An 18,704-nucleotide genomic window follows, 5' to 3' on the forward strand; every position below is an offset into this window, starting at 1 on the left:
TACTACAGTATGACATCTGTAATATTAAACTGATATATTATATACTGCAGTATGACATCTGAACTATTAAACTGATATATTATATACTGCAGTATGACATCTGAACTATTAAACTGATATATTATATACTGCAGTATGACATCTGAACTATTAAACTGATATATTATATACTGCAGTATGACATCTGTAATATTAAACTGATATATTATATACTGCAGTATGACATCTGTAATATTAAACTGATATATTATATACTGCAGTATGACATCTGAACTATTAAACTGATATATTATATACTGCAGTATGACATCTGAACTATTAAACTGATATATTATATACTGCAGTATGACATCTGTAATATTAAACTGATATATTATATACTGCAGTATGACATCTGTAATATTAAACTGATATATTATATACTGCAGTATGACATCTGAACTATTAAACTGATATATTATATACTGCAGTATGACATCTGAACTATTAAATGATATATTATATACTGCAGTATGACTGAACTATTAAACTGATATATTATATACTGCAGTATGACATCTGTATTAAACTGATATATTATATACAGTATGACATCTGTAATATTAAACTGATATATTATATACTGCAGTATGACATCTGTAATATTAAACTGATATATTATATACTGCAGTATGACATCTGAACTATTAAACTGATATATTATATACTGCAGTATGACATCTGAACTATTAAACTGATATATTATATACTGCAGTATGACATCTGAACTATTAAACTGATATATTATATACTGCAGTATGACATCTGTAATATTAAACTGATATATTATATACTGCAGTATGACATCTGTAATATTAAACTGATATATTATATACTGCAGTATGACATCTGAACTATTAAACTGATATATTATATACTGCAGTATGACATCTGAACTATTAAACTGATATATTATATACTGCAGTATGACATCTGTAATATTAAACTGATATATTATATACTGCAGTATGACATCTGTAATATTAAACTGATATATTATATACTGCAGTATGACATCTGAACTATTAAACTGATATATTATATACTGCAGTATGACATCTGAACTATTAAACTGATATATTATATACTGCAGTATGACATCTGAACTATTAAACTGATATATTATATACTGCAGTTTGACATCTGTAATATTAAACTGATATATTATATACTGCATTATGACAGTAGCTTCTCAAAATATTCCCCCTGGACTTCTTCCACATTTTGTTTTGTTTAAAATGTGATATTTTGTGTCACTGGTCTACACACAATACCCCATCATTTCAAAGTGTAGTTATGTTTTTAGAAATATTTACAAAATTAATAAAAAAATGTAAAGCTGAAATCATTAAATACCCACCTCTTTGTTATGGTAAGGTCTCAATCAATTCAGGAGTAAAACTGTGCTTTAACTAGTCCCATAATAAGTTGCATGGACTCTGTGTTCAATAATAGTGTTTATTAACATGATTTGTGAATGACCATCTCATCTCTCTACCCAACACATACAATTATCTGTAGGGTCTCTCAGTCGAGCAGTGAATTTCAAACACAGACTCATCCACAAAGACCAAGGAGTTTTTTTTTTCAAGGCCTCGCAAAGAAGGGCTCCTATTGGAAGATGGGTAAAAAAAACTACTTTGAGCATGGTGAAGTTATTAATTACATTTTGGATGGTGTTTCAATACACCCAGTCACTACAAATATACAGGCGTCCTTCCTAACTCAGTTGCCGGAGAGGAAGGAAACTGCTCAGGGATTTCACCATGAGGCCAATGGTGACTTTAAAAAAGTTACAGCGTTTAATAGCTGTGAAAGGACAAAAAGGAGGATGGATAAACAACATTCTAGTTACTGCACATTACTAACCCAATTAAGAGTGAAAAGAAGGAAGCCTGTACAGAATGAAAATATTTCAAAACATGCATCCTGTTTGCAATGAAGCACTAAAGTAAAACTGAAAAAATTATGGCAAAGAAATGTTTGTCCTGAATGTTCGAGGCAAATGTAAGACAACACATCACTGAGTACCACGTTTCATATTTTCAAGCATGGTTGTGGCTGCATCATGTTATGGGTATGCTTGCCGTTGGTAAGGACTAGAGCGGTTTTTCGAATAAAAAGAAACAGAATAGAGCTAAGCACATGCACAATCCTAGAGGAAAACTTGGTTCAGTCTGCTTTCCTACACTGTAAGACAAATGTACCCTTCAGCAGGACAATAACCTAAAACACAACGCCAAATCTGCACTGGAGTTGCTCACCAAGATGACAGAGAATGTTCCTGAGTGGCCTACAGTAGTTAGTTTTGACTTAAGTCGGCATGAACATCTATATCAAGACTTGAAAATGGCTGTCTAGCAATGATCAACAACCAACTTGACAGAGCTTGAAGAATTTTTTTAAAGAATATTGTACAAAAACGGTACAAACCATTTGTGCTGAATTCTTAAAGACTTACCAAGAAAGACTTAAAGATGTAATCGCTTCCAAAGATGATTCTAACATTTACTGACTCAGGGGTATATAATAAGTATAATATAAGAATAATTATGTAAATTAAATATGTCTGTATGTAACATGTTTTCACTTTGTCATTATGGGGTATTGTGTGTAAATGAAAAAAATACATATATTGAATCTCTTTTGAAATCAGGCTGAAAAACACAACAAAATATGGAATATGTCATGTGGTATGAATACTTTCTGAAGGAACTGTACATTAAAACAGTGTTTGTACTAGGTCTCACTGACCTGGGGAGGATCCCTGTAGAAGTTACCTCACACTGAAACCATTTAAGACAGTAGAAGAAAAAGGAAGAAATGTAATATGTAATGGTCCCTGTCTGGCTCACTTGATAGATCATGGCATTAGTAATTCCAGGGTCAAAGGGTTTGGTTAAAAGCATCTGTTACACGGAATATGTTATGTTATGTAAAAAAAAAAACACACAAAAACATGAATATAAAGTCACGGAAGAGGCAGATATAATCTTCGATCTGTACCTAAGAGTGAGGAAGTGGGTGAAGTATGCCATATTATTTTCATTGGGAGATGTTGACTCATCTCACGTAAAAAACATTGCTTCACTCCGCCTTTACTCTATCTCTCCAATCTCTCTTTCATCGGAGCGAGAGAGAATAGAGAGTTTATGATAGAGATACTGAGGGGAGAGAGACAGATTTATAAGGTGGTGTCTATGATGGGGAGATAGTTGAGAATTACATGATGAAACAGAATACACAAGTTTGAGCAACATATGAATTGACTCTTGGTTATGCCCGTAGAACAAGCTATTAAAGTTAAAGATTTGTATTGTTCTAAGATAAATGCTATATCCAACAAAGGAACATACTGGAAGGATGGCACCTCCTCGACAGACCTGTAGGACACTCAGGTCGAGATCCAATCAGATCAAAGCGTCAGACAGCGAGGCAGACACCCGCATAGCGGTTTGAGCAACCCGCATAGCGGATGTTTTGGCTTGTCGGAGGTGAAAGTGCTTTGGAGCCAAATCGATGTGCAGCTGCTCTCATTGTCACAAAGCCACAGATCAAATCACATTGTATGGGTCACATGCGTCTAATACAACAGGTGTAGTAGACCTTACAGTGAAATGCTGAATACAACAGGTGTAGTAGACCTTACAGTGAAATGCTGAATACAACAGGTGTAGTAGACCTTACAGTGAAATGCTGAATACAACAGGTGTAGTAGACCTTACAGTGAAATGCTGAATACAACAGGTGTATGCCATTTGCCTAGATATTCAGGAGTCATGGCTTGGGAGTAGAATCTGTTTAGAAGCCTCTTGGACCTAGACTTAGAGCTCCGGTACCGCTTGCCGTGCAGTAGCAGAGAGCACAGTCTATGACTGGGGTGGCTGGGGTCTGACAATTTTTAGGGCCTTCCTCAGACACCACCTGGTATAGAGGTCCTGGATGGCAGGAAGCTTGGACCCAGTGATGTACTGGGCCGTACGCACTACCCTCTGCAGTGCCTTGCTGTCGGAGGCCGAACAGTTGCCATACCAGGCAGTGATGCAACCAGTCAGAATGCTCTCAATGGTGCAGCTGTAGAACCTTTTGAGGATCTGAGGACCCACGACAAATCTTTTCAGTCCCCTGAGGGGGAATAGGTTTTTGTCTTGATCACTTTGAGGGAGAGGTTGTTGTCCTGGCACCACATGGCCAAGTTTCTGACCTCCTCATCCCTATGGGCTTTAGCTAAGTGTGCTAACACAGTCTTGTGACATTCAGGAGACCCGGTTAGCATCCAGTCAGTCACAAGAGCAAGATGAATTTGGTAGTGGAAAAGCTATCCTTAGAAGGGCTATTCACATTTCCTTCTAAAGTATCCATAGATAGGAACAGAAGGCACGATCATGTTCCAGAGTCATAGATTTCAGGAACGAGGCCATAACAGCTTGTAGCCCAAATGGTTAAAACGCTAGAGCCAAATTCATTGGAAGAAAATAAATTCAACGTGCCACGTTGGCTTCAGAAACTACCAGAACCCTGTTTATTGTAGAGAGCATCTGTTCTCTTCTACAATTCCTGGATGGAAAAGTACCAGGATGTTGAATCTGAATTTAGAGAACTGAATTTGAAAACTGAATCTAAATGCATCTGAGAAATTGAAAATATGAAACATTGATAAACTTGAAATGATGGTTTGTAAACTGGATACAGACAATGTAATATCTATCATATTTATATTGATTTTGACATTTCAGTTACATTGAAATTAACTTTAAAAACTGAATGAAACATTAATTCAATTTCAAATCATGTTAATTTTCTGAATTCAATTGTTTAATTTGTGTGCATTCCAAATTTGACAATATTTAATTTAAATTCAATATCTAACTACAAAAATCAAAAATATTTAATTTAAATAGAGATTCTGTGTTTGAAATCACTCCGTATGCCCCCACTTGTGTTAGAAGTTAAGAGCAAAAAAAAAGTAGTCTATATAGAAATAATTACGCTCAAATTGGAAAAATCATTAAAGGAGCATTTAGAAGCCTCTTGGACCTAGACTTAGAGCTCCGGTACCGCTTGCCGTGCGGTAGCAGAGAGAACAGTCTATGACTGGGGTGGCTGGGGTCTGACAATTTTTAGGGCCTTTCTCAGACACCACCTGGTATAGAGGTCCTGGATGGCAGGAAGCAATTTCTCAGATGAGCATTTCTGTCATCCTAATGGAGGTGTAGATTACATCTCACATTCCAAGGCTACTTGGGATTTCTCTTAATGCCACTCGGTGCAGCCAATGGCACGGTCCGCTTTAGGTAATAATGCCGGGAGACGCTTGTGGACTTCACATCTCTAACACCGTTATGGGAAAATCCGGCTAAAGTGGATCTGATTGGATCAGGGCCCTCAGTATAACATCATCGTTATGGAGGATAATATATGCTTATACGTGTTTAAAGAATGGATTCCTCTGAACCACCGTTTAGAGAAAGAGACAGACACAGAGTCTGGCCAAGGAGAAACCATGACTATGACAGACTGAGGACTTTGTACCTAACTGATATAATGACTGTAAAATGTCCAGTTGTATATGTTTCCACACCACCCACGGAGTTACAGATAGACCAAGAGGACTTTTATTGAGAGTTTAGCGCCACCTTGTGGTGACTTTAATGCAAACATGTAGTCTTCTGTAGCTCAGTTGGTAGAGAATGGGGGCTTGCAACGCCAGGATATTGCGTTCGGTTCCTGCGACCCCCCCCCATAAGTAAGATTAATGCATGTATGAATGTAAGTCACTTTGGAGAAAAGTGTTTGCTATAATTATGTTAACATCAGAACCGTCAATTAATGATCAACTTAGATATAAATTCCATTACTTTACAACAAAGAACACGTGAATGATTCTCTTTCTCAAGACAGACAGACTGCAGGAAGGAACACCTGTGTTCCATCATGTGTATCCCCAGGGATTTGGGGGGAAAACCAACCCTGTTCTCTGATATCTTGTGTGAGGCAGGCGAAGAGCACAGGGCTATATAAAGATGGCTCGATAATGAACAGGCATTGGAGGAATCTACGGCCCGCTCACCATACACACACACACACATATACACACCCACACACTTCCTCCTATTAAGTCATCCCCGCCTTCTCTCTTCTCCAATTGGATATTGCCACTATGGCCCCTCCCCATAAGAACTTTGTCAAACAACTGTCAAAGCGTTCTAATTTGCATTCTCATGGAATGTAACTGTCATGGAACATTGGTTCCAACACGATGCCAATTAAATGAAGGGAAAATAATGATCTATTGTTAAGCTGTAGTCTGTGTGTCCTCTGGGCCCTGGTCAAATGTAAATGCGCTACTTAGGGAATTGGGTGCCATTTGGGAACCAACTTATATCTATGACAGAGCCAGACCACTCTGTCTCCTCTTTCTCCCTACAGACAAGTGTTTATTAATACATGTAAACCGAATCATAGTCGCCAGGGCAACGCATAGCAGCCCACTGACTGGTGGAGAGGAGGCAGAGTCAATCCTCTCTCTCTCTATCTCTTTCTTTCTCCTTGTCTCTTTCTCTCTCTCTCTCTCTTTCTCTCTCTCTTTCTCTTTCTCTCTCTCTCGCTCTCTCTCTTTCATCTCTCCTTCCTTTCGCTCTTATCCTCCCCTCACTCTCTCTTCTCCAGACCCACTGTCTCAGTTTCATCTTGTGGATATACTGTCTAAGGACGGAGGAGAGGAGAAAAGGATTGGAGAGAAAGTATCTGCTGAATGGTAAGTTTATCAAACATATCTGATAACATCAACTTCAACAGGTCTGTGCGTTTTTTTGAGATTGTGGTCAAACAGCTACTTAAAGTGTGTTTCTGAATCGGTTTTCAGAGTGTTTATCTGTAAAGCAGAGACACAGTTATTTATGTCCTGATAAAGTAGTTGTTTAGTCAATGCAGGTTTGTACCTCTCTGAATCTGAATGATCTGCTGTAGGGCAGTTTGTGGGCAGTTTGTGGACAGTCAACTGTAGAGCAGTTTGTGGGCAGTCAACTGTAGGGCAGTTTGTGGGCAGTTTGTGGGCAGTTTGTGGGCAGTCAACTGTAGGGCAGTTTGTGGGCAGTTTGTGGGCAGTCAACTGTAGGGCAGTTTGTGGGCAGTCAACTGTAAGGCAGTTTGTGGGCAGTTTGTGTACAGTCAACTGTAAAGCAGTTTGTGGGCAGTCAACTGTAGGGCAGTTTGTGGGCAGTTTGTGGACAGTTTGTGGGCAGTCAACTGTAGGGCAGTTTGTGGGCAGTTTTTGGGCAGTCGACTGTAAGGCAGTTTGTGGGCAGTCGACTGTAAGGCAGTTTGTGGACAGTCAACTGTAAGGCAGTTTGTGGGCAGTCGACTGTAACGCAGTTTGTGGGCAGTCGACTGTAAGGCAGTTTGTGGGCAGTCGACTGTAAGGCAGTTTGTGGGCAGTCGACTGTAAGGCAGTTTGTGGGCAGTCGACTGTAAGGCAGTTTGTGGGCAGTCGACTGTAAGGCAGTTTGTGGGCAGTCGACTGCAGTTGTGGACAGTCGACTGTAGGGCAGTTTGTGGACAGTCGACTGTAAGGCAGTTTGTGGACAGTCGACTGTAGGGCAGTTTGTGGACAGTCGACTGTAGGGCAGTTTGTGGACAGTCGACTGTAAGGCAGTTTGTGGGCAGTCGACTGTAAGGCAGTTTGTGGGCAGTCGACTGTAAGGCAGTTTGTGGGCAGTCGACTGTAAGGCAGTTGTGGGCAGTCGACTGTAAGGCAGTTTGTAGGCAGTCGACTGTAAGGCAGTTTGTGGGCAGTCGACTGTAAGGCAGTTTGTGGGCAGTCGACTGTAAGGCAGTTTGTGGGCAGTCGACTGTAAGGCAGTTTGTGGGCAGTCGACTGTAAGGCAGTTTGTAGGCAGTCGACTGTAAGGCAGTTTGTGGGCAGTCGACTGTAAGGCAGTTTGTGGGCAGTCGACTGTAAGGCAGTTTGTGGACAGTCGACTGTAGGGCAGTTTGTGGGCAGTCGACTGTAAGGCAGTTTGTGGACAGTCGACTGTAAGGCAGTTTGTGGGCAGTCGACTGTAAGGCAGTTTGTGGGCAGTCGACTGTAAGGCAGTTTGTGGGCAGTCGACTGTAAGGCAGTTTGTGGACAGTCGACTGTAGGGCAGTTTGTACATAGGCGGGAGACTCATGAGGGAGGCTCTGTAGGAATGTGTCTTCTCCATGCGTACCCTGCCCAGGCAGGAAGAGAGAGACAGCTGGTGCCCCTGCCATGCCGGTAACTGTCCATCCTAGGACAACGGCGACACTGCAGAGAGACTGGCACTGAAAACAGTGGTCCTCACGTATTCACATATTTTAAATGTACATAAATTGTACATAAGAGGGGTACAGAGGGGTAGCTAGGTAGTTTTCCAGAGTCCATTCACAGGTTACAAAAACTGACACAGGGTATGACACAGGAAGTACTTGTATACAGCAGTGGTTTTCTTTTGAGTTAGCAGCTCATAAATTGAGGAGGGGGGTTGCCTCTAAAGACAGGTCCTGACAAGAACATTTGGTCTTGTTTAATTGGTGGGTTCACAAAAAAACACTAAAACCTCCAACAACGAGTCCAGTAATAAGTAATAAGTGAGTCTTACAGAATAGGCTAATGCTAGTTCCGGCTAGCTTAACGAGCCGAGTCATTACAGCTAAACACCGAGCTTAGTCTTCCTGACGCAGTATGAATAGTTTGTCCATCGACTGGTACATGACATGTCAGGACGATGTACTCTGTAATGTACTCTATGTCATAACAGTTGCTAAAGCGTTAGAGCCAGAGGCTACAAGCCAGGCTAGAGGGTGTCACAGTGTTTCTGTGAATGCCTGTGTATTAGGATACAAGTCAATGTGTGTCCCCATAAGAATAAGAGTAAACGCACATTGTGCGTGTGTGTGTGTGTGTGTGTGTGTGTGTGTGTGTGTGTGTGTGTGTGTGTGTGTGTGTGTGTGTGTGTGTGTGTGCGTGTGTGTGTGTGATCCCAGCTGTCAGTTGGTGCTAGGCTAGGGCAGCTGTCCCGTGGTGACTGACGTTCTTTAGGCTTATTGCTGTAATGCACCCCACCTCACCGTAACCCCTACCCCGCCTGGCCCCTTCCTCTGTTTCCAGTTGACTAAAACATCCTGATCGAAGACAACACCACCCCAGTCTGTTGAATGTGTTTCAACCTGTAGACTCTGTGGTTGGCATGCCTGTCCGCCAAAACAAACTGTTTCCTATATGGTCGCAGCTGGTTTTTTCTACAATATCACATTATTAGGTTTACAATATTACTCACAACTTCTGTTCACTCTTCATCTTCCTCCTCGTCATCACAGGGCATGGAAGACCAAGAGACTGAGCTGCCGATGGACCCAGAAATCTGCTTCGATCCGCTGTTCATCGACGAGGAAGATAAGTATGGGGACGATGTTGTTGAAGAGGAGACAGGCGCTTCATTCCAGCCTCTACTGGGAGTTACCAGAACAGACACAGTCCTGACGGGCTCAGCTCACAGTCAGTCCTCCCTATCGGATACCTGCAGAGAGACACACCTGGATGAGACACGAGCCCAGTTCAAGGACATTGACACCATGTTTAGAAGTCGTGTCGGAGAAACAACAGACTCGTTTGGGTCTCACCTGTCGACGACAGCCCAAATTAACACACACCTTAGAGGGGTAGGACAGATCCAGCCACACCTTAGTGGGGTAGGACAGATCCAGCCACACCTTAGTGGGGTAGGACAGATCCAGCCACACCTTAGTGGGTTAGGACAGAACCAGCCACACCTTAGTGGGTTAGGACAGAACCAGCCACACCTTAGTGGGTTAGGACAGAACCAGCCACACCTTAGTGGGGTAGGACAGAACCAGCCACACCTTAGTGGGGTAGGACAGATCCAGCCACACCTTAGTGGGTTAGGACAGAACCAGCCACACCTTAGTGGGTTAGGACAGAACCAGCCACACCTTAGTGGGGTAGGACAGAACCAGCCACACCTTAGTGGGTTAGGACAGAACCAGCCACACCTTAGTGGGGTAGGACAGAACCAGCCACACCTTAGTGGGGTAGGACAGATCCAGCCACACCTTAGTGGGTTAGGACAGAACCAGCCACACCTTAGTGGGTTAGGACAGAACCAGCCACACCTTAGTGGGGTAGGACAGAACCAGCCACACCTTAGTGGGGTAGGACAGATCCAGCCACACCTTAGTGGGGTAGGACAGAACCAGCCACACCTTAGTGGGGTAGGACAGATCCAGCCACACCTTAGTGGGGTAAGACAGATCCAGCCACACCTTAGTGGGTTAGGACAGATCCAGCCACACCTTAGTGGGTTAGGACAAATTCAACCACACCTGAGGGAGATGGATGAACTATTGAAGAGTTGTGAGGACATGACAGGTGTCTCCATCGCCTCCAGCCTGTCCACCATGTACACAGACACACACCTGTCTGGACCAGCTCAGAACCAGAACCAGTCAGACATACAGAAGATGGTTGCTATGATGGGGAGCTGTGGTGGTAATGAGTGTCACACAGGTGGATCCATCCTGAACTACACAGACACACACGTGGAGGAGTCTAGGAACCATTGCCAAAGTCACCTGAAGGAGGTGGAATCCATTTTGGATCAGAGTGGAGCCACAGGAGCCGCTGTCCAGCCTCAGTTGCCTCCTCTTACCGCCGCAGGCACTCAGCTGAGTGGCACTATGGCTGAGTATCAGACCGAGCTAATGGCGATGCTGGCCATGTTAGAGAACTGTATGGAGGAGGCAGGGATTACCTTTGACCCTTTAGAGTGGACTTACCCTAGTTTACCCAAAGGATACGGCCAACCCAACCCCAACATGAAAAAGGTAACACAAGACAGACACATGGAGAGAGGAGTAGCAACACAAGGACACAAGGAGTCTGTGGGATGTGTGGATAAGAAGCCATATTTGGGAAGTACCTTTGGCCAATTTGAGCCCCCAAGCTACCAAGCTATCTCCACAGAAAGACACTCGGATGAGTTAGGAGACTGTGGAGATACATACACGAGAGGGTCCATGTCCACGGTGGTGTGTGACGAGGACACAGAAGGACATGTCTCCGGTGTTTCTGTGGGGGACACAGAGGCTCACGTTATCTGGGGTCAACAACTAGAGACAGGGCTGGGAGGGGTGGAGATGAGGGGATCCGTGCAGGAGTTGGAGGTGCTGGGTACTGTGCTAGAGGGGTGCATCGAGGAGGTGGAGAAACTGGAGAAGAGACGGAATGAACTGATGGGAGAGCTGCAGGCACTAAGAGAGGAGAAGACGGGGACAGAGGAAGGGAGTGAAGGAGGGCAGGCGGCACAGTTAAGCCAGGTGCTGAATATTGAGGCAGACGGGAGGAGGGAGGCGCGGATGAGGGAGTGGCAGTCTTTGAGGGCTGAGAGGAGTGAGGAGCAGAGGAGGCTGTCCAGTGTGCGTCTGGAGAGGCAGGGTCTTCAGGAGGAGATGAGGAGGCTGAAGAGGAGGCTGTTCTCTGTCGCCAGGGAGTGTGCTCACAACCAGGTCACCCTGGCAACCCAGCAGCGTGACGTTGCCCAGCTAAACAAAGAACAGGTAGGGGCTGGAGTGTTCTTCTGACCAGTCCAGAAGTTTCTGAGTAGCCATGAAATGTCTGGGTGTTCAGGATATACATGAGCATCCACTACACTTCTGGGTGTTCAGGATATACATGAGTATCCATTACACTTCTGGGTGTTCAGGATATACATGAGTATCCACTACACTTCTGGGTGTTCAGGATATACATGAGTATATATTACACTTCTGGGTGTTCAGGATATACATGAGTATCCATTACACTTCTGGGTGTTCAGGATATACATGAGTATCTATTACACTTCTGGGTGTTCAGGATATACATGAGTATCCATTACACTTCTGGGTGTTCAGGATATACATGAGTATCCATTACACTTCTGGGTGTTCAGGATATACATGAGTATCTATTACACTTCTGGGTGTTCAGGATATACATGAGTATCCATTACACTTCTGGGTGTTCAGGATATACATGAGTATCCATTACACTTCTGGGTGTTCAGGATATACATGAGTATCCATTACACTTCTGGGTGTTCAGGATATACATGAGTATCCATTACACTTCTGGGTGTTCAGGATATACATGAGTATCCATTACACTTCTGGGTGTTCAGGATATACATGAGTATCCATTACACTTCTGGGTGTTCCAGCACCTTTTTGATTATTATTATTTTTATTTAACCAGGTTTATATATATAACCCTAAACCTTTATTTAACCAGTTGAGGCCAGTTGAGAACAAGTTCTCATTTACAACTGCGACCTGGCCAAGATAAAGCAAAGCAGTATGACAGATACAACACAGAGTTACACATGGAGTAAACAAACATACAGTCAATAACACAATAGAAACATCTGTATACAGTGTGTGCAAATGAAGTAAGGAGGTAAGACAATAAATAGGCCAATAGTGGCGAAGTAATTACAAATTATCAATTAATACTGGAGTGATACACGTGCAGATGAGGATGTGCAAGTAGAAATGCTGGTGTGCAAAAGAGCATAAAAACAAAAACAAATATCGGGATGAGGCAGGTAGTTGGTTGGATGGGCTATTTACAGATGGGCTGTGTACAGCTGCAGCGATCGGGTGTCCATATACCCTCTGAGTATCCATGAATCTTCTGGGTGTTCCAGCACCCTCTGAGTATCCATAAATCTTCTGGGTGTTCCAGCACCCTCTGAGTATCAATGAATCTTCTGGGTGTTCCAGCACCTTCTCAGTATCCATGAATCCTCTGGGTGTTCCAGCACCCTCTGAGTATCCATGAATCTCCTGGGTGTTCCAGCACCCTCTGAGTATCCATGAATCTTCTGGGTGATCCAGCACCTTCTGGGTATCCATGAATCTTGTGGGTGTTCCAGCACCCTCTTAGTATCCATGAATCTTCTGGGTGTTCCAGCACCTTCTCAGTATCCATGAATCTTCTGGGTGTTCCAGCATCCTCTGAGTATCCATGAATCTTCTGGGTGTTCCAGCACCTTCTCAGTATCCATGAATCCTCTGGGTGTTCCAGCACCTTCTCAGTATCCATGAATCTTCTGGGTGTTCCGGCACCTTCTCAGTATCCATGAATCTTCTGGGTGTTCCAGCACCTTCTCAGTATCCATGAATCCTCTGGGTGTTCCAGCACCTTCTCAGTATCCATGAATCCTCTGGGTGTTCCAGCACCTTCTCAGTATCCATGAATCTTCTGGGTGTTCCGGCACCTTCTCAGTATCCATGAATCCTCTGGGTGTTCCAGCACCCTCTGAGTATCCATGAATCTTCTGGGTGTTCCAGCACCCTCTGAGTATCCATGAATCTTCTGGGTGTTCCAGCACCCTCTGAGTATCCATGAATCTTCTGGGTGTTCCAGCACCCTCTGAGTATCCATGAATCTTCTGGGTGTTCCAGCACCTTCTGGGTATCCATGAATCTTGTGGGTGTTCCAGCACCCTCTGAGTATCCATGAATCTTCTGGGTGTTCCAGCACCCTCTGAGTATCCATGAATCTTCTGGGTGTTCCAGCACCCTCTGAGTATCCATGAATCTTCTGGGTGTTCCAGCACCCTCTGAGTATCCATGAATCTTCTGGGTGTTCCAGCACCCTCTGAGTATCCATGAATCTTCTGGGTGTTCCAGCACCCTCTGAGTATCCATGAATCTTCTGGGTGTTCCAGCACCCTCTGAGTATCCATGAATCTTCTGGGTGTTCCAGCACCCTCTGAGTATCCATGAATCTTCTGGGTGTTCCAGCACCCTCTGAGTATCCATGAATCTTCTGGGTGTTCCAGCACCCTCTGAGTATCCATGAATCTTCTGGGTGTTCCAGCACCCTCTGAGTATCCATGAATCTTCTGGGTGTTCCAGCACCCTCTGAGTATCCATGAATCTTCTGGGTGTTCCAGCACCCTCTGAGTATCCATGAATCTTCTGGGTGTTCCAGCACCCTCTGAGTATCCATGAATCTTCTGGGTGTTCCAGCACCCTCTGGGTATCCATGAATCTTCTGGGTGTTCCAGCACCCTCTGAGTATCCATGAATCTTCTGGGTGTTCCAGCACCCTATGGGTATCCATGAATCTTCTGGGTGTTCCAGCACCCTCTGAGTATCCATGAATCTTCTGGGTGTTCCAGCACCCTCTGGGTATCCATGAATCTTCTGGGTGTTCCAGCACCCTCTGGGTATCCATGAATCTTCTGGGTGTTCCAGCACCCTCTGAGTATCCATGAATCTTCTGGGTGTTCCAGCACCCTCTGAGTATCCATGAATCTTCTGGGTGTTCCAGCACCCTCTGGGTATCCATGAATCTTCTGGGTGTTCCAGCACCCTCTGAGTATCCATGAATCTTCTGGGTGTTCCAGCACCCTCTGGGTATCCATGAATCTTCTGGGTGTTCCAGCACCCTCTGAGTATCCATGAATCCTCTGGGTGTTCCAGCACCTTCTGAGTATCCATGAATCTTCTGGGTGTTCCAGCACCTTCTGAGTATCCATGAATCTTCTGGGTGTTCCAGCACCTTCTGAGTATCCATGAATCTTCTGGGTGTTCCAGCACCTTCTCAGTATCCATGAATCTTCTGGGTGTGCCTTCTGTGCTAGACAACCTTCTGAGTGTTCCTAAACCGTCAGTATTCCAAAACCTTACGTGCATTCTAGAACCTTCCTGAGTGTTTTGTATATCCTGAACCCCCAGAATATTGTATGAGTGTTCTAGAGTGCTCTCTCTCTCTCCTCTCTCTCTCTCTCTCTCCCTCTCTCTCTCTCTCTCTCTCTCTCTCTCTCTCTCTCTCTCCCTCTCTCTGTCTCTCTCTCTCTCTCTCTCTCTCTCTCTCTCTCTCTCTCTCTCTCTCTCTCTCTCTCTCTCTCTCTCTCTCTCTCTCTCTCTCCCTCTCTCTGTCTCTCTCTCTCTCTCTCTCTCTCTCTCTCTCTCTCTCTCTCTCGCTCTCCGTCTCGCTCTCCGTCTCGCTCTCCGTCTTGCTCTCCGTCTCTTCCCCAGCTGGAACTTGACGCACTGATCATCAAGCTGACTGAGGAGGTGTCTCAGCTCCGCTCCACCCACCAGTCCCAGCTCTCCACTCTGCAGTCCCAGCTCTCCACTCTGCAGTCCCAGCTCCAGACCCACAGCCAGACACCCAACCCCATAGAGGAGATGACCCAGAGCAGGAGGAACTCCTGTGGGGAGTTACAGCAGTACCTGCAGGGGGGGCTCAAAGCCCTGGAGGAAAGGTATTCTCTCTCAACATTGCCAGGCGTTATCATAACTCAAAGGTGGTCTCTAGTCAAGCATGGCACTAGGATTGACACAGCAATTATGAGGTACGCACTTATCATGATTGGTACTGTGATCATGAATTATATATCATGATACCAAATTACAATTTCCCCGGTATTGTTATTTTACTGCTGCTCTTTAATTATTTGTTATTCTTATTCTCTTATTTTTTTGTGTGTGTGTGGGGGGGGGGGTGTATTTTCTTAAAAATGCATTGTTTGTTAAGGGCTTGTAAGTAAGCATTTCACTGTAAGGTCTACTACACCTGTTGTATTCAGCATTTCACTGTAAGGTCTACCTACACCTGTTGTATTCAGCATTTCACTGTAAGGTCTACTACACCTGTTGTATTCAGCATTTCACTGTAAGGTCTACTACACCTGTTGTATTCAGCATTTCACTGTAAGGTCTACTACACATGTTGTATTCAGCATTTCACTGTAAGGTCTACTACACCTGTTGTATTCAGCATTTCACTGTAAGGTCTACTACACATGTTGTATTCAGCATTTCACTGTAAGGTCTACTACACCTGTTGTATTCAGCATTTCACTGTAAGGTCTACTACACCTGTTGTATTCAGCATTTCACTGTAAGGTCTACTACACATGTTGTATTCAGCATTTCACTGTAAGGTCTACTACACCTGTTGTATTCAGCATTTCACTGTAAGGTCTACTACACCTGTTGTATTCAGCATTTCACTGTAAGGTCTACTACACCTGTTGTATTCAGCATTTCACTGTGAGGTCTACTACACCTGTTGTATTCGGCATTTCACTGTAAGGTCTACTACACCTGTTGTATTCAGCATTTCACTGTAAGGTCTACTACACCTGTTGTATTCAGCATTTCACTGTAAGGTCTACTACACCTGTTGTATTCAGCATTTCACTGTAAGGTCTACTACACCTGTTGTATTCAGCATTTCACTGTAAGGTCTACTACACCTGTTTGTATTCACTGTGAGGTCTGCACCTGTTGTATTCAGCATTTCACAGTAAGGTCTACTACACCTGTTGTATTCAGCATTTCACTGTAAGGTCTACTACACCTGTTGTATTCAGCATTTCACTGTAAGGTCTACTACACCTGTTGTATTCAGCATTTCACTGTGAGGTCTACTACACCTGTTGTATTCAGCATTTCACTGTAAGGTCTACTACACCTCTTGTATTCAGCGTTTCACTTTAAGTTCTACTACACCTGTTCTATTCAGCATTTCACTGTAAGGTCTACTACACCTCTTGTATTATGTGACAAATACAATTTGATTTGATCCCGTACATAGATTTGCAGATGTTTTGTCAGGTGCACTGAAATTCATTATCATCTCTCCTCCTCCCCCAGGTATGAGCCAATGCTGCTGGCCCTGTTGAAGCGGAGGGAGGGGACGTCAGAGGCCCTGGTGAAGGCCAGGCAGCAGGCCCAGGAGCTGAGGGCCCGCCGGGGGCCCCTGAGGGAGGAGGGACAGAGGCTGGGGCTGCAGAGAGCCTGCCTGGAGGAGAGACTCAAACTGACGAAGACACACAGGAGAGAGGACGTGGAGCAGTATAGGGTATGGTGTGATGAAGGGAGGGATGGAATGAGGGAGAGGTCCAGTAATTAGGGTTGGAATTACAAGGCTGTCCAAGACACATAACAAATCAAGGCACCTCCAACAGACACAGAGACAGAGATTAGAACACCAGTCTTTCAATACATTATAAACACTAATGTCAGGTTTATGAAACCTTGTCTCCCTCCCCACAGGAGACAGTGGTCAGGCTGGAGGAGACTAGCAGAGAGCAGAAGATGGAGCTACAAATTCAGAAGAGGAAAACCAAGGAGATGGAGCAACTGAGAGACAGTCTTACGAAAGAAGTCTACCTGTACAGGTGAGACAATTGACCGTTTCAAGCTTCTAATTCAACCTTTCCGGAATTTACCAGACAGCCAACAAATAATATCAGCATTGGCTATTAAAATCAGTTCATTAAAATTATACATCACTAGCTTATAACATGGTTAACATGTTGACTGTAATCTGGTGATTTTTTGTTCTCCTTACAGAGGCATCGTGGAGGACCATAACAAGAATGATCTAACCAGTGTGAGGGAGGAAACATGACCACTGGGACTAATAGAAGTCAAACATAATATGACTGTACATATCATTAAGAACAACTTCCTATTATTGCTTTGCAGTTCTTGACACAAACCAGTGCCTGGCACCTACTACCACTGTTCAAAGGCAGTTGTCACATGTCGTCTTGTCCATTCACCCTCTAGATGACACACATTCACAATCCATGTCTCAATTGTCTCAAGGCTTAAAAACCTTCTTTAACCTGTCTCCTCCCCTTCATCTACACTGATTGAAGTAGATTTAACAAGTGACATCAATAAGGGAACATATCTTTCACCTGGATTCACCTGGTCAGTTTATGTCTTGGAAAGAGCAGGTGTTCATAATGTTTTGTCCACTCAGTGTAAGTCAGTTTTAGGTAACGAGACGGACTGCCCTTTGTCTGTACACAGTCACTTCTAATATAATTATAATAATATATAATAATAATATAACCTTCTTTACAAATAGACTTTCAGATGCATGTGAGAGTATTATCTGAAACGATAAGAGATAAGAGAGAGACATTGAAAATGTAATATATTATTTTTTAAACAAGGAAAAAAGAAAGATGGCTGTTTCGTACACTGGCAGCTGAAACCTGAGTTACCAATCAGGTTTGGAAAGCGGTCTCTTTAAACACCAAAATCTCAACAACATCATTATCATTCTATATTTAGACTTGGTTAAACATCTGTAGAGCGGAAGGTTCTGGAACAGTCTGAAGATAGATGTGATTTTTGTATTCTTTATAGAGAGCATTGCGGTCATGAATAATAATAAAAAAAGAGGGTGTTGTGTTCTTTTAAACTGTAAACTATCTTGAGTGTTGGTGAGGAGTTTACTGCCATTAGTCAGAACACAGGGCCTGCCTTCCCAAATCGCACTCTATCCTCTACGTAGTGCACTACTTTTGACCCTGGCCCGGTGTCAGGGAATAGGGTGCACTATACAGGGAACAGGGTGCCATTTGGGAAGGCCCAAGCAGCGAGAAGGAAGGTGTGCATATAAGGGCAAACACAGTGGAATGTTTTAAACAATGACAGAAGCTAATGGAGTGAGTTTTGAGCCCAGAGGATATAGGGACTGATGTTCCAAATGGCGCCCTATTCCCTGTGTCGTGCACTACTTTAGACCAGAACCCTATGGAACCCTATTCCCTATAAGTCCTGGTCGAAAGTAGTGCACTATATAGGGAATAGGGTTCCATAGGGTT

The 18,704-nt window shown here is 43.7% G+C and overlaps 1 protein-coding gene across 1 annotated transcript; it reads left to right on the forward strand.

Annotated features, from left to right (window-relative positions):
• The first annotated feature begins 6,521 nt into the window (after positions 1-6,521).
• Positions 6,522-18,308, forward strand: LOC115124932 (uncharacterized). The gene is made up of 6 exons (XM_029654431.2): positions 6,522-6,796; positions 9,379-11,634; positions 15,106-15,335; positions 16,732-16,939; positions 17,134-17,258; positions 17,434-18,308. The coding sequence occupies exons 1-6, from the start codon at positions 6,794-6,796 to the stop codon at positions 17,489-17,491; spliced, it is 2,880 nt and encodes a 959-aa protein (XP_029510291.2). The 5' UTR covers positions 6,522-6,793; the 3' UTR covers positions 17,492-18,308.
• Positions 18,309-18,704: the final 396 nt, after the last annotated feature.

The sequence above is a fragment of the Oncorhynchus nerka genome, linkage group LG4, assembly GCF_034236695.1.
Source record: "Oncorhynchus nerka isolate Pitt River linkage group LG4, Oner_Uvic_2.0, whole genome shotgun sequence".
In the NCBI taxonomy this organism is placed as follows: Eukaryota; Metazoa; Chordata; class Actinopteri; order Salmoniformes; family Salmonidae; genus Oncorhynchus; species Oncorhynchus nerka.